The 14157-nt window shown below is 33.1% G+C and overlaps 2 protein-coding genes across 2 annotated transcripts; both read left to right on the top strand.

Annotated features, from left to right (window-relative positions):
- The first annotated feature begins 3316 nt into the window (after nucleotides 1-3316).
- On the top strand, nucleotides 3317-9210 carry DRIP2 (DREB2A-interacting protein 2). Its single transcript, XM_020371256.3, has 7 exons — nucleotides 3317-3837; nucleotides 4395-4494; nucleotides 5901-6231; nucleotides 6386-6828; nucleotides 6930-6980; nucleotides 8357-8429; nucleotides 8685-9210. Exons 1-7 carry the CDS (start codon nucleotides 3669-3671, stop codon nucleotides 8856-8858), a joined length of 1341 nt encoding a protein of 446 aa, XP_020226845.1. The 5' UTR covers nucleotides 3317-3668; the 3' UTR covers nucleotides 8859-9210.
- A 2585-nt stretch (nucleotides 9211-11795) lies between these two features.
- Nucleotides 11796-12794, top strand: LOC109809821 (PRA1 family protein F2). The gene has a single exon (XM_020373221.3). It carries the CDS (start codon nucleotides 11942-11944, stop codon nucleotides 12515-12517), a length of 576 nt encoding a protein of 191 aa, XP_020228810.2. The 5' UTR covers nucleotides 11796-11941; the 3' UTR covers nucleotides 12518-12794.
- The last annotated feature ends 1363 nt before the right edge of the window (nucleotides 12795-14157 follow it).

Here is a 14157-nt window from a genome sequence, read left to right as displayed (position 1 = left end):
TTAGTTATTTAAAAGTTGTTTTAAGTTGAGGTCAAAGTTGACCAGGTTTAGGAGAAGGTATATAAGATTTTTTTAAAATGTGAATTTTATAAGTTCATTTTCTTAAAAAAGTTAGAGAGATAGACTTTGAAGCTGGAAAAAACATTTATCCTTCATACTTAGTAGGATTGCCCAAACCCTACCCCGTAGCCGATTAGTAGCATTGGTTGGAGGATTTGAAGCTTAGAGTATTGAGAATTCAGAGTTGCAACTATCGTACAATGAAGCTCGAAGGATCTCGTTCTTCTTGTTCTTTTTCTTCTTCCCTTAAGTTTGAGAGTTTTTAGGTAAGGGAAGCTTGTAGAATTTATCTTGTTGTATTGTTTAGGTTGATCCTTGTTGATTTTTTTATCAATGTTATGATTATATGTTGAATTGAGAAGCAAAATTCTTGTGTTGGGTTTTTGGTTGTTCATAAAGGACAAAATGATGATATTGGATTTTAATGGTTGCATGTTGTTAGTTTTGATGAAATTGAGTTGTATTTGGTGTGTATATGCTAAGGGAATCACTACATGCTGGGTTGGACTAATATTTTGCAGGTTTTGAGCCAAATCGCCATTCAACCAAGGGTAGAAATCACCATTGCATCAGACGTAACTTCACGGTGTTGGGCATGAAGTTGATTACGGCTCTATGACTCATTAACACAAGGCGTAGGATAAGTAATGTCATACGTGAGTTAGAAGAGGGCTCTCTAACTTAGTCACATTAGGTATGGATTGAGGGATGTTGGGTGTGCTTGCTCGATGAGCTCTTTGACTTGGTAATGTTGGACTCAAGACGAGTCACTTCAAATGTGATTGAGTTAGTGGCTCTCTTCCTAGACGAGGTCAAGCGCAGGCTTTATAGCGTCAACATGGGTTATACAAAAACTTTCTCTTTGTCTGAATAACGTTGGACGTGGGTTTTGTGACGTTGAACGTGGTGTGCACTGAGACTCCTTATCTCATTTACATCAAGTGCAATTATGCAAGTGGAATGGTGACGTACATGGACGAGCCAGAGGCTCTCTACTTCATCGACACCAAGCGCAAGTTAAATAACACTAGAGATGGTTGTGTTGAATGTAAATTGTAACTTAGTTGATTTAAATGTTGAAACATGATGATAGATGACTTTATATGGATTATGATTTAATCTAATTTATTATGTATTGTTTTGTGGTGATATGTGGCGATGAATTAGATTGATAAAGTGAAAGTTTATTATCAATTGTTGAATAAGTAGAGTTGTATATTGATTAGTTTTTTTTAGTGCTGATGGGGTTGTGTTGTGAATACTTGAGAGATGTAGTTGTGTTGTATTGTTGACTTAGGACTAATATTGTTTTAGAAGATGAATATCCCATTGTAAGGATATAAGTTGTGGTACTTTAAGAGCCCAATTGTTGAAAAATATTTTCTTAAGTATAATCGTCTCTTAAAGTGGAGTATTGAGTTCCCTCTAAGTCCTTAATTGATATTGTATGAGACAAGGTCGAACCATACTAATTTAGAAGTGACCAATCGAGTAAGGTATAAGGTTGGGGCCAAAATCTCTCACTGAATACTGGAAAAAGGCATAGTATTTGGAGGGTAAATAGGCTAAATCTATAAAGGCTTAGTTAAGCATACTAAGGTCGTGATAGACTTACACTCAATTTGTTATATTCCTGACAAAGATACTAGACTTTATTAGTCTAAGTAGTGAAATTTGAAAAATTATATTATATTGTGGATTGATATCCAAATTTGTTGTTGATTTAGCAAGTCCAAAAAGATTGTTAAGTTGGTTCATTATGATTAAACCACTTAAATTGCTTGCATTATTATGAGAGATCTTTTAATTGATATGGGTGATGATGCATTGAGTTGTATTATATTGTAAGTTGATATGTTGCTATGTGATTGTGCTATCGACAAGTTGTGTTACTATGTTCTAGTGTTGTTTAAGTTGTTATGTTGTTAGTTGTTGGGTTACTCAAATGTGTTGAAGAACTGTATTGTTGATATACTAAGTTGTATGTTGATGTGTGCTACCTCACCCTTGTATTTTTTTGTTGTGGAATTGCGATGATCATATTTATATAAAAGCAATGCAAGATTTGGCAGGAGGTGAGTTAATTTTTTAGGGTTATGCTAGAGATGATAGTGTTTTGTCAAAGTTATTATGAGATAGCTGTGTATAGTAGTTGATTGACCAACAACCTAAGATTTATGATTTCAGTTTGAATTATTGTGTGTGTGTGTAATTTTTAGTTATAGTCTCACGAAGGGATTTATATTTATGATTTCAATCAATTAACGAGTTGTATACATATATGTATATTGATACGTGTATATCCAAAAATTATTTATATAATAATCTTAGGTAATTAGATTTATGTTTTTTACTGTTAAATGCTAAATTGGAAGTGTAGTGACCTACTAAGTTGTTACAGATCCCGCTTTAAACATGAAGTCATAATGAAAGTACTACTTTATCTTTATATAGACATACTTGGTGGGAAGGAGAAGGAGTTATACCTCCTCACCATAAAAAAAATAAAAATCATTGAGTTTGATATGTTTTTTTTTTAATAAAAAAATATTATGATAGCTCTAATTATTTTATTTTATTATATTCAAAGGTATAAATTTTGTAAATTTGATTCAAATAAATATCTAGCCTAAGTAAAATAAAGTTAATTTTATTTTAATTATTTTAATTTTAATTATTTCTATTTTATTTCTCTCAAATTTTTGTTGTTGTCTATTTTGATTTTGTTATTCAATCTTGGTTCCTATAATATTTTTTTTTATATTAGATTTAACTGTTAGTTTGATTTATGTTTTTCAATCTTGGTTCCTATAATTTTTATTATTATTATTATTTATTAGATTTAACTGTTAGATGATAAGGATAAAAATAAAACAGAAAAAAATTAAATGGCCAAAAAAAAAAAAGAAGAAGCAAAATACTGTATTAAGTTAATTTATAAAAAATATTTGAAAGTGATAAGGCATGCAGAAATTGTTAGGTAATCATTCAAGTTTCAAAGCTTGTTAAGGAGTTTCACGTTCCTCTCCTCATACGCTATATCAACTTAACCTTACCTTACCCCTGTGGACCCTCCCGCATGACACGCCGCCCAAGTACGCACACTATATACTCGGCGCACGTTATCACACCTCCCTAACTTCTCTAGCTGTCCTTTTTTTTTTCGTCTAGCTGTCGTTGGTTGAAGTGTGGAACATATGTCCTTAAAATATTTTCTCTCTATTTTCAAAAAAACACAAAATAAAATAAAAGCAAAATTCAAGCCAAAAAAAAAAACATAAGAAGAGAGAAACACACAGAAACACAAAACACAAAACACAAAACACTCGGTTTGTTTGGGTTCATGCTGGAAGAGGTCCTCTGGATTCAGATCATCCTCCACGCACCGCAACACTAACCATCTCTGGCGAATCCGCAATAACCGACGTGAAATCCTCACAAATCTCAGGCACCCACTCGCTATTGGCACCCCTCTCCACCGATCGCTGCTGCTACAACCACCCACCAACGCCTCCATCCATTCCTCTTGTTCCTTTTGGAGTTCTTAATGCAGACCAAGATTGCGTCGAAATGAACGTAAATTTCCTTGGTGCACGTGCGGCGATAGCATGCAGGGAGAGGGAGTGAGCGCGCGAGTGGGTTGTTCGAGCGAGGTAGCGTCCATGCCGAATCAGGTGGTGCGCGTGCGAAGGGACACGATTTCAGCATGCATGACTTGCCCACTCTGCAACAAGTTGTTCAGGGAAGCCACAACCATATCCGAATGCCTTCACACGTGTAAGCCCCTCTTCCCCTCTCAAATTTCTCCAATTTCTCTCTGCATTCGCTCTTCTCCCAGATGGGGGACTCTGCCTAGCCCCAGAGAGACATGGGTATTTCGTAATTTCACGTCTCTCATTAAAAGTTTTGTTTTTTATTTTTTATTTTTCTTTTTTCTTCTCTCTCTATCGTGAATGCTGCTCAGAAACTTTGTGCTTTTGATTGGCCGAGTTTTCAGCAGTTACGCTGTTCCATTTAGGTGGAAAGCTGTTTGAACTTTTGACTACAGCCACCACTGTTAAAACTCAACCTTCAATTAATCCTTCTCTCAATCTCACTGCATGCACATTGCACAACACGAACCCTCAATATTATTACTGTGCTCAGCATTTCTGGAATATTAATACTTCTCTTGGTGTTTCTTATGTGTCTTTTAAGGTTAATTGCTGGTCTAAATTGATATCTTTGCATGCACTTTTCTTGTGTGCGTGCTTCGCAAGTACAAGCCTGTCGTGTGTGGCAACTAAACTGATAGTTTTTTTTTTTTCCTTCTTTTTTCTCTGGGGTGTATTCAGTTTGCAGGAAGTGTATTTACGATAAAATTACTGATGAGGAAATAGAGTGCTGTCCAATATGCAACACTGATTTGGGCTGTGTTCCACTCGAGAAACTGAGGTTAGTTTCTGCCTTTAATCGATTATCATGTTACCTTTTGTGTATACTCTTGTACTTCTTCCTTTAAAAAAGAAAAAAAAAAATGAAATGGTTCTCTGTTATACTTTAAGTTGTTGAATATGCATGAAAGGTGTTGCTTTAACGTGGTATGCTGTGCCAATAAGAGTTTGTGTTTTTTAACTCATACTTCTTGTTACAAGGCTGCTGAAATGGAGATATAGCTTTAGAATACTTAAGCTTTCTTTTAAAAGTGAATTATATTGTGTTGGTGTTCTGAGAGATGCATTATAGAACTGTTGAGTAATGTTATTTTTTCAAAAAAATTTGAAGGCCCCTGGCTGAAGAAAAAAGAAAAAGATAACTGTCATACTACTGTTTTACCTGATTTTCTTTTAGGTCGTATGATATTGCAAAAGATTTCAAGAATGAGGATTGTTCATGCTTTGATGGTGCTACCAAGATAATTTTATACCGATTTGTTGCTTTATGAAAACTGACACAAGAAGAATCCACTCCCCGCATGAGAATTTTGTCATCTTAATTAATAGATGCTAGAGAACTATAGTATACATGGAAATAATAAAATGCCTTCAGTTTGAAATCTTTCAAAAATCTAGTTAATGATTTTTATATAGTAGTGCTGGTAGTTTATTTTGAATAATTTTCTACGTCTAATAATATATAGCGTCATACATTGAAAGTGTTTAAGGCATGTGAAATAAAAATGTTAAAGTAACAGTAAATTGTAAGTAGTAACAAATATGTTTTACTGTCAGCTGATTGAATTTATTAAGTTTTCATTTGAACTTTTAGTTGGAGACAGAGTAAGGAGGAGTTACGAATCAAAAAAAGAGTAGGGGTGAATTGGGTAAAGATGGTCCTAGTACAATTAATTGATTAAATGAATCAGATAATTAATACCAATAAAATGGGGGTTACATCTGTTTTAGTTGAGAATGTTTAAATAAGTGACGACATTATTGTTTGCAGTCCTTGCCTTTATTGATGTTTTACCCAAAGTTGATGTATTATCCTATTAACAAAGGATCTTAATCATAAAAGGACAGCAAAAAAGTATGGGATTTTAAAACTAGATAATATCGAACTTGGATCAAAGTATAGGGGTTATAATCATTTCACTGATGAGTTTTCTGATAGAGTAAAAAAAAAGAGTAATCTTAATCTGAACTATCTGAAAAGAAGTAGCCCAGGAAGACTGATAATGAGAAGAACATTTTTCTTAATGAATTACTTACACCACCATTCCACATATATGCCTTTAATAATCAAGCTCACATTAAACTTTTCTAAAAAAAATTCAACCAAACAAACCAACATAGCTGATGCTATGATATTTTCTTTTGAATTGTAGCATGCTAAGTTACTGATTGGTTTCTGATTACCAGGCCAGACCACAGTTTGCAAGATGTAAGGGCCAAAGTTTTCCCCTTAAAGGGAAGAAAGGTGAAAGCACCTGAACTTGTTACCTCAGTACCATTACCAGCTAGGAGAAAGGAGAGATCTCTTTCATCATTGGTGGTCAGCACTCCAAGGGTATCTACACAGGCAACCATGACAGGAAGAAGAACAAAACCTACAAGAAAGGCTAGTGGTCTGCGGTCCACTAGTTTTTCCATTGAAAAGTCCATTAAAAAAGAGGAAGAATTACTGGAAGATCATCCTGAGAGTTCAAGCTCACCTGACACTTCAAATAAGTTTGCTCAGAATTCTGGACAGGTAGTAGGAGAGACAATATGGCTTTTCCAGTTGAGCTTGTTATATATTGTTCTGTCTCCATTTTTTTTTTTTGGTCATGGTTCATTTGATTCATGTAATTATTATAGCATTATTTTACTCATAATCTTATGCTTAAATTTTTTTCTTGGTGTAGAGTATGTCCCCTTGTGAGGGTAGTCAATCCATACCCAATAAAGGATCAGAGAATGGTGCTGAACAATGGGATGGAAAATTGGATCTTTGGAAACCTTTGAATTGTTTAGTAGAGGTTGCAAGTAGGAGTAAATCTTTTAAGTCTAATGTTCAAGGGTCTGATGGAAAATTAGAAACCATACAAGTAAATGAGAATGACTCTCAAGTGCAGAAAACCAAAAATAAGGAAATTAAGCGTAAGGCAAAAGTTGATGATGAAAAGATTAGCCCTTATCCTGTCTCTTCAGACACAGCAAAACCCAATAAACTGCGCAGAATACGCAAGAAAAAGGAGCCTGCTTCTGGAGAATCAGGCATATCCCCCCAAGCTGTGTTAGATTCTGCCAGCAATAGACTCTTAAGGACTGGTCCAATTTGGTTCTCCTTAGTAGCTTCTGAAAACCAGTGAGATATCAAATCTTTGAAATCCTGTGCATACTATATATGTTCTATACATCCTTTTTTGGGTTATTTTTTTAAGTACTAATTTCAGACTAATGTTTCAGGGAAGGAGATGCACCCTTGCCCCAAATTCCTGCAAGTTATGTGAGAATAAAGTAAGTTCCCACGGACTCCCTATACCTGTATTGACACTGTTTAGTACATTTAGTTTTGATTTATTGCATGCTTTTAAAATAGGAATGTTATGCTTGGAGTAGTAGAACTCATGTTACCGAGTACCATATATGTGAATCTCTAAACAAATATTCATGAATATTCATCTCAGTTTAGCCTATCCCCATGTAAAATTCTTTGTTTTTTTTAAATGCCATCCAACAACCTCTAAATGTAAACCCTTACAGATTTTTGTCGAACCTCTTGTTTTGTTTATTTTAAGATAAATTGTTAAAAACACATAATTATCTCTATCTAGCCATCTCCAAGTTTTCCACAACTGAAGGATTTCACCTTTTAGCAATTTAGATTTTGGAGTTTAATCACTCGTATACATGTATCTTCTAGATTTCACCCTCCCCAAGTTGTCCTCACTTTTACGTTGATTGGAGGCCTTAATTGGGTAGGTTTTGGTAGTTGAGAACGGGAAACTTCCTCTTGCTTATATTTACTTAATGTAGACTTTTAGTAACCTCTTCTTTTTTCACTCTGTTGCAATCTGGACTGCCCCTTATTGCTGTGATGGGTAACATAATAACATCATCAATATATTTGTCAGAAATTGTGCAGATCAAGGAAATATTTTCTTTTTAAGCAAGGAAATATGTAAAATATTTTAGCATAATTTGGGGAAAAAAAAGAAAATTAAGTTCAATAGGGACCTATCATGATTGTGGAAACTGTGGATAAATGATTGGCTGGGTGGATTTTTAATGTGTATGTTTTCAAAAAAATCCAGTCATATCTTGATGCTTCTCCACCCACCCGAAATCAATAAATCTAGCAATTTCCATATGATTGCTCTCAAGATTAATTTCTTTTTTTTCTAATGTGTTGATCTTGAGAAAATTTTCAGCCTTTCATAGCCAGGGGAATCGGAAGGACGTTTATCTGTGTGCAAATTATCTAAATTTCAGATTCCATATAAACTATGCCAAGTACAAACCTTAAAAGTAGAAGATATTACTCCTCTTTTCCACTTTTAGAAGAAAATATTCTTGTAATCATATTACATTTACCCAAAATTTGCAAATGAAGAAATTTACGATTTTTTGCATTATGTATCAACTTTGTTGGTCGTAAACAGGAGAGAATTAATGTCTATGGATAATGCATGAGATATGTTGATTGGGTAATGCATTTCTACCATGTCTATGAGTTTTGTGTGTCTAGGTTAATTGGTTTCATCTATTACATGACAGAAACATGCTTGAGAAACTCTATCTATGCTGCAGCTAAAGCTTCTTAAAATGTAGAGATCTAACTGTACTGGAAAATGATGTCCTGTCTGTCTAATGTCTCATTTTGTTTGCCACAGGGATGGTAGCGTACCTGTCTCATTCATCCAAAAATACCTAATGAAGAAACTAGATTTGACCAGTGAAACAGAGGTAACTCCGTTTGCAATACATCCAAAAAACATGAATAGGACCTGAAAGATTTTTGTCTTTTTTGTCTTTTTTTTTTTTGTTTTTTTTTTTCCTTTCTCTGAAGCATATTGGCCAATTTATTGTTGTCTGCTATACCAAACCAAAGCATCAACAATTTGATTGTCCTGAAGCTCTTGTCATTCCTTCATTATTGGAAGAAGTAAATTTATAATTTATAGGAACAACCTTGGAAGTTGAATTGCATAATTTTTGCAGGTTGAGATTAAATGTATGGGACAACCAGTGCTCCCTACACTGCGGCTATATAATTTGATTGAGTTGTGGCTTGATACGGCGTCCACGTCACAGAGAATTCCAGCAACTATTGGATCCTCAGCAAAGGAATTTGTCATGGTCCTGGCTTATGCACGCAAGGTTCCACACCCATAATCATGATTCATACTTATAATGTACCTTTAAAATCTTCATCATAGCATAGTCACTCACCATCGCCACCCTGGAGGATGATAGGATAAGATAAGCCAAATAAATTATAAAGAATTTCTCTCCATAAAGCACATACCCTTTTATCATTAATGTAGCCATCTTGATCTTCTATCATTGTAATGTTCATTACATCCTGATTTTTCAAGACCATTTTTTAAAAATCTGCTTATTCCAATGATTTGGAGTGCACATGTGACTTAGATATAAGAAGCTAAGGGTAACCATGCCTCGTTAGAAGATATTTGTTGAGAATTTGACATTTGAAATTTTGAATCAAGAGATTTTTTTTTTTAAATTTTTATTTCAATAGCCATCAGAAGAGTCGAAACCTACTTAGATATATAAAGATTCTTTTCTCGTTGATAAATTAGATCTGTATGTTTCCACTGAAGCAGAAATTCACGCCATCACAGTTTCATCAAGTATATATTTTGTAAATATTATTATTTAAATTTAACTAAATATAATTGAATTTGAATTCGAATTTATCATATTAAATTAATAAAATATCATCATATTTCTCAGTTAAAATAATTTATTTTGATAACCTTTTCATTTTCAAAATTTTATTTCTATTTTATTACTTAGATATATAAAGATTCTTTTCTCGTTGATAAATTAGATCTGTATGTTTCCACTGAAGCAGAAATTCACGCCATCACAGTTTCATCAAGTATATATTTTGTAAATATTATTATTTAAATTTAACTAAATATAATTGAATTTGAATTCGAATTTATCATATTAAATTAATAAAATATCATCATATTTCTCAGTTAAAATAATTTATTTTGATAACCTTTTCATTTTCAAAATTTTATTTCTATTTTATTGGATATTAAAAACATTTTTCATTATTTTCTTTTTTAAAATGTAATTTTTCCATACGAAAGAGTTAACTTTTTTTTTTATAAAAAATATATAATTGCATCATTATGTATTGATGACTCATATATATATATATATATATATATATATATATATATATATATATATATCTTAATGTAATTTAAAATTACCTATCTCATGGTCACGAAACTTTTTATTTACTATCCAGAAGCCTTACCTTCAACTTCAATGGGTATTTCGGCCAATGACACGTCTATTTTCAGATTCTAAATGGTAACATCAAAATCATCCAGGGTCTAAATTACCTGTATCAAATTAATGGATAAACAGGTAAATAGATGACAAAATAACGAAAACCATTATCATTATTTTAATTGAAGAGATGCATAACTTACACTTCTCTTTCTCTTTTATTTTAAAATCAAATTTAATTTTTATATGTTAGTGTAGTTTTTTTTTTTTTTTTTTTACAGTATTAACCGATAAGAAATTATACTACATAAAGTAATATTACATGTAGAATACTTTTATATCTATTGATGTTTATCATTTCATTAATTATAAAAAAAAAAAATATTATTAATGAAGGAAGGAAATAAATACAAAATTGATAACCGATGTTTTTTAAGGAAATAATTGATGTTAGTTGGTATAGATGATAGTGACTTATGTTTCTTAATTAAATTGTTTAAGATTCAAATCTCGATTTTGAATATGGAATGAATTATGTTAGTAGAGGAATATCTATCTTATATGTATTTACGATTTCTAATAGGAATGAGTCATTATTATATGTATCATTGCTATAATACATATATTTTAATATATTTATTTATTATTAGAGATGACAAATCAATTGATTTACTCGAACATATCGATTTGGTTTAAATTTTTATTGGGCAACAATATGAACTTATGTTGGATCATTGAACCAATTTGATATAAGTAAAATTTAGAAAATATATATTTAATATATAAGTTTTAAAAAATTAAATTACACTTTTGATGACTAGAATTCGTAATTTTTACTATAAATTTTACTATTTAAATTACTATGTCACTTAATGTTTTCAATTATTCCTTAAACACTAAATTATATAACATTATAGTTTGAGTAATTATTTTTAATTTTTTTATCTAATATTAATTTATTAGTTTAAAATTTTTTCGACCAACATTCTAAACTTATGTTGGACAATTGAATCAAATCGGTCATAAGTGAAATTTTTTTAAAAAAATATTTGATATATATATTTAGAAGAAAAAGTTCTAAATTACATTTTTATGACTATAATTCATAATTTATACTATAAATTTTACCATTTAAATTACTATGTCACTTAATGTTTTCAATTATACTTTGAACACTAAACTATATAGCATTATTGTTTGAGTAATTTTTTTTAAAAAAAATCCTTATCTAATGTTAATTTGGTTTAAAATTAATTAATAATACATTTATTTAAAAAAATGAATTAATTTTTTTAGTAAATTAGTATATAATTTATTGTTTATACAATAAATATAAACGTATATTTATCTTAGAAGAAAAAAGTTCCCTCCAAAACAACAAAGATTTGTGGAGAATTTTGCAAAGTTACGTGCATTTTCCTTTCTTATCCTTTGTTTTGGCAAAATTTGGCATTTACATGTTTGACTTTTAGCGCTGTTTCTGAAAAGAAGAAAAAAACTAAAGCATAATTGATTATGCTCAACTTATTTATTTTTGTATTAAAATTTTATTGAGTTGTTGGAGCACTCTGAAAAATAGGGTTCCAATGGAAAAGGCACATAAGATGAGAGGTGGAAATGTAATGTAAAGTTATAGTCCCTCCCACCCCACACACAGAGGCACAAGTGAAAGAGAAAGAATAGATGATAGATGTTAGATGGTTATGTGTCAGTTGCGAACTAAACTAACTATTAACTAACACGTAGTCAAATTGTGACTCAACTCACAATTTTAAAATAAATAAAACAAAATTATATTGACAAATATGCGTACACAGTAGACACCCGCAGGTTAGTTGTCGTGTTCCTCCGCAGTGGGACCCACGGGGTTTCATGGACTCGCTGGCACAGCTGATTATGAAGTAAACGACAGCGATAACACTCTTTTCTTTTCGATCGCACAACTTTCCCCTCCCCTCCCCTCAATCTCTCAATTCTCCCACGCCATGTCCTCTTACAGCTCCCTCCCCTCGCCCTCCTCCTCCTCCTCCCCCGTCACGCGCCCACACACCTCCCCACGCGCCTCCTTCGCCACGCGCCGCCCCTGGGAAGAGGTGTTCGCGCTCTACTCCTTCACGCGCCCCTACTCGGTGGGCGAGGCCGCCATGCGCGTGAGGCGCAACCTCGACCACTTCCGCGTCAACTACTTCATGATGGCGCTGTTCGTCTTGTTCCTCAGCCTGCTCTGGCACCCCCTCTCCATCATCGTCTACTTGGCGGCGCTGGCCGCCTGGTTCTTCCTCTACTTCTTCCGGGATGAGCCCCTCGTGCTGCTCGGCGCCGCGCTCCACGACCGGGCCCTTGCGGCCACGCTGGCGGCGGCCACTGTGCTGGCGCTGGCGCTCACCGGGGTCTGGGAGAACGTGGTGGCTGCGGTGGTCCTGGCGGTTGTAATTGTTGCGTTGCACGCTGCGTTTAGGAGCACGGAAGATTTGTACGTGGATGAGCACGACGGTGGGTTGATTTCGGTGGTGGGGGGTACCCCGACCAAACGAACAGGGTACACCACCCTAGTATTATAGGTCACACCAACGCATTGCATACTCATTTCGCTTCTTCTTACCGTTACTGTTACATACCATTTATTTATTTTATGCAAATATATTCATTCTTAAGGGAAAAGGTTACGCTATTTATTCTCACTTTTCGTGTATACTGCCTTTTTTTTCACGACATGTTTTCTTGGGATGGGGATTTTAGTATGTAAATTTTGAAGGCTTTCGATTTTTTATTTTGGATTCTTTGTTACTTTGATTTTGACATGCTCTTGCATTGGATTAGGTATTAAATTTTGGCTAATATTTTATTTTTTTTAACGCTATATATTTATTAATCATTTCAGTTTGTAATCTTGAGATGATCTTTATTTTCGGTTTTCATCTCGATTTAGTTTTGTCAATTCAGCCGATCTCAAAATTTAATTTCTTACCGTAACCTGTCTAACATCTCGATGTCGCAAAGCTAGATATATCATAAATAATATTTGAATGAGTAATAATACGTGAACACCTATCTATTTAAAACATTTATCGTGTGTACGCTTTCGGATTCACGTTAACCGGGTCAAATGTGCATCACCAAACACCTACTGTATTAGGTTTGGAGTATACACCCATCAATTTTGTTTATAGATGGTTAGTAGCCTAGTAGATTAATTTTGAATATGAAGTCAAGAAGCCTATTTCTTCTTCTAGTTCTTCCTTTTTGAGTAAAATGGTTGGAAGGGGTTGTTAGATGCCTAGATATCAAAGGTATGCCTAGAAAAAGCAGTTCGGGATATTTGGGATGATTTTGTAAGAATGATTCCGTGCCTATTTGTAAATACGTTAAAATTAATGGTAGCAGTCAAGCACATGTTTTCTTCCTTTGGCAAAAAATCCTTTCCCATCCCTTCACAAACAAGTCTCCAGTAGTAAAATTTAGAATGTATTTGGATCAATGGTAGAATACAATAAAGTACTGGGACTTTAGTCAAGCATAATTTTACTTAATTTTATGATATTGATTATAAAAAAATAAAAATAAAAAAGTAGTTTCGGTTGAAAAAATAACTATGCATTGCTGAGATTGAAATAATAGATAGTTATTTTTATTTCATGCAAAATCAATTTCAATTGTATTTGCTTTAATTTATTCAACACATATATGCATGTTAAAAGTGTATTCACGTTTCTTATTTGTACTTTTATTTAGATATATTGTTATTCGTTCTAGTACGAGGATAATCAATAGAAAATTTTAGTCCAAAACATTCAATAAATATAACCTAACTTTTCAAAACCTAATCATTTCTATATATATTGGTGTGATGCTACAAATTCAAATCCCATTTCTTGTTCTTGCCAATGACACCATACCATTATTATCATTAATAGATTCATAAATCTTGGTATTTATGATTATTATCTTACTCATTCCAAGAATCACAAAATTTTGTTTTTAGTCACTTAAATGCGTAAATGAGTTGCCCAATACTCAAGTCTCAATATGTGTGTGGGAGGCCTCTTGACTGATAGGGTACCACTATGGTACATAGCCCTTAACCTTTACTTGAAGACCTCTTAATTGATATGAGAGACCAATACATTACATAACTCTTAACATTCGTCTAGGAGACTTCTCAGTTGATAGGAAACCACTACATTATATAGTCTTCGACATT

This window comes from Cajanus cajan, chromosome 6, assembly GCF_000230855.2.
Source record: "Cajanus cajan strain Asha chromosome 6, NIPB_CcT2T_4, whole genome shotgun sequence".
Taxonomy (NCBI): domain Eukaryota; kingdom Viridiplantae; phylum Streptophyta; class Magnoliopsida; order Fabales; family Fabaceae; genus Cajanus; species Cajanus cajan.
Note: the sequence above shows the minus strand (reverse complement) of the source record. Positions and strands in the feature narration are given on the sequence as shown.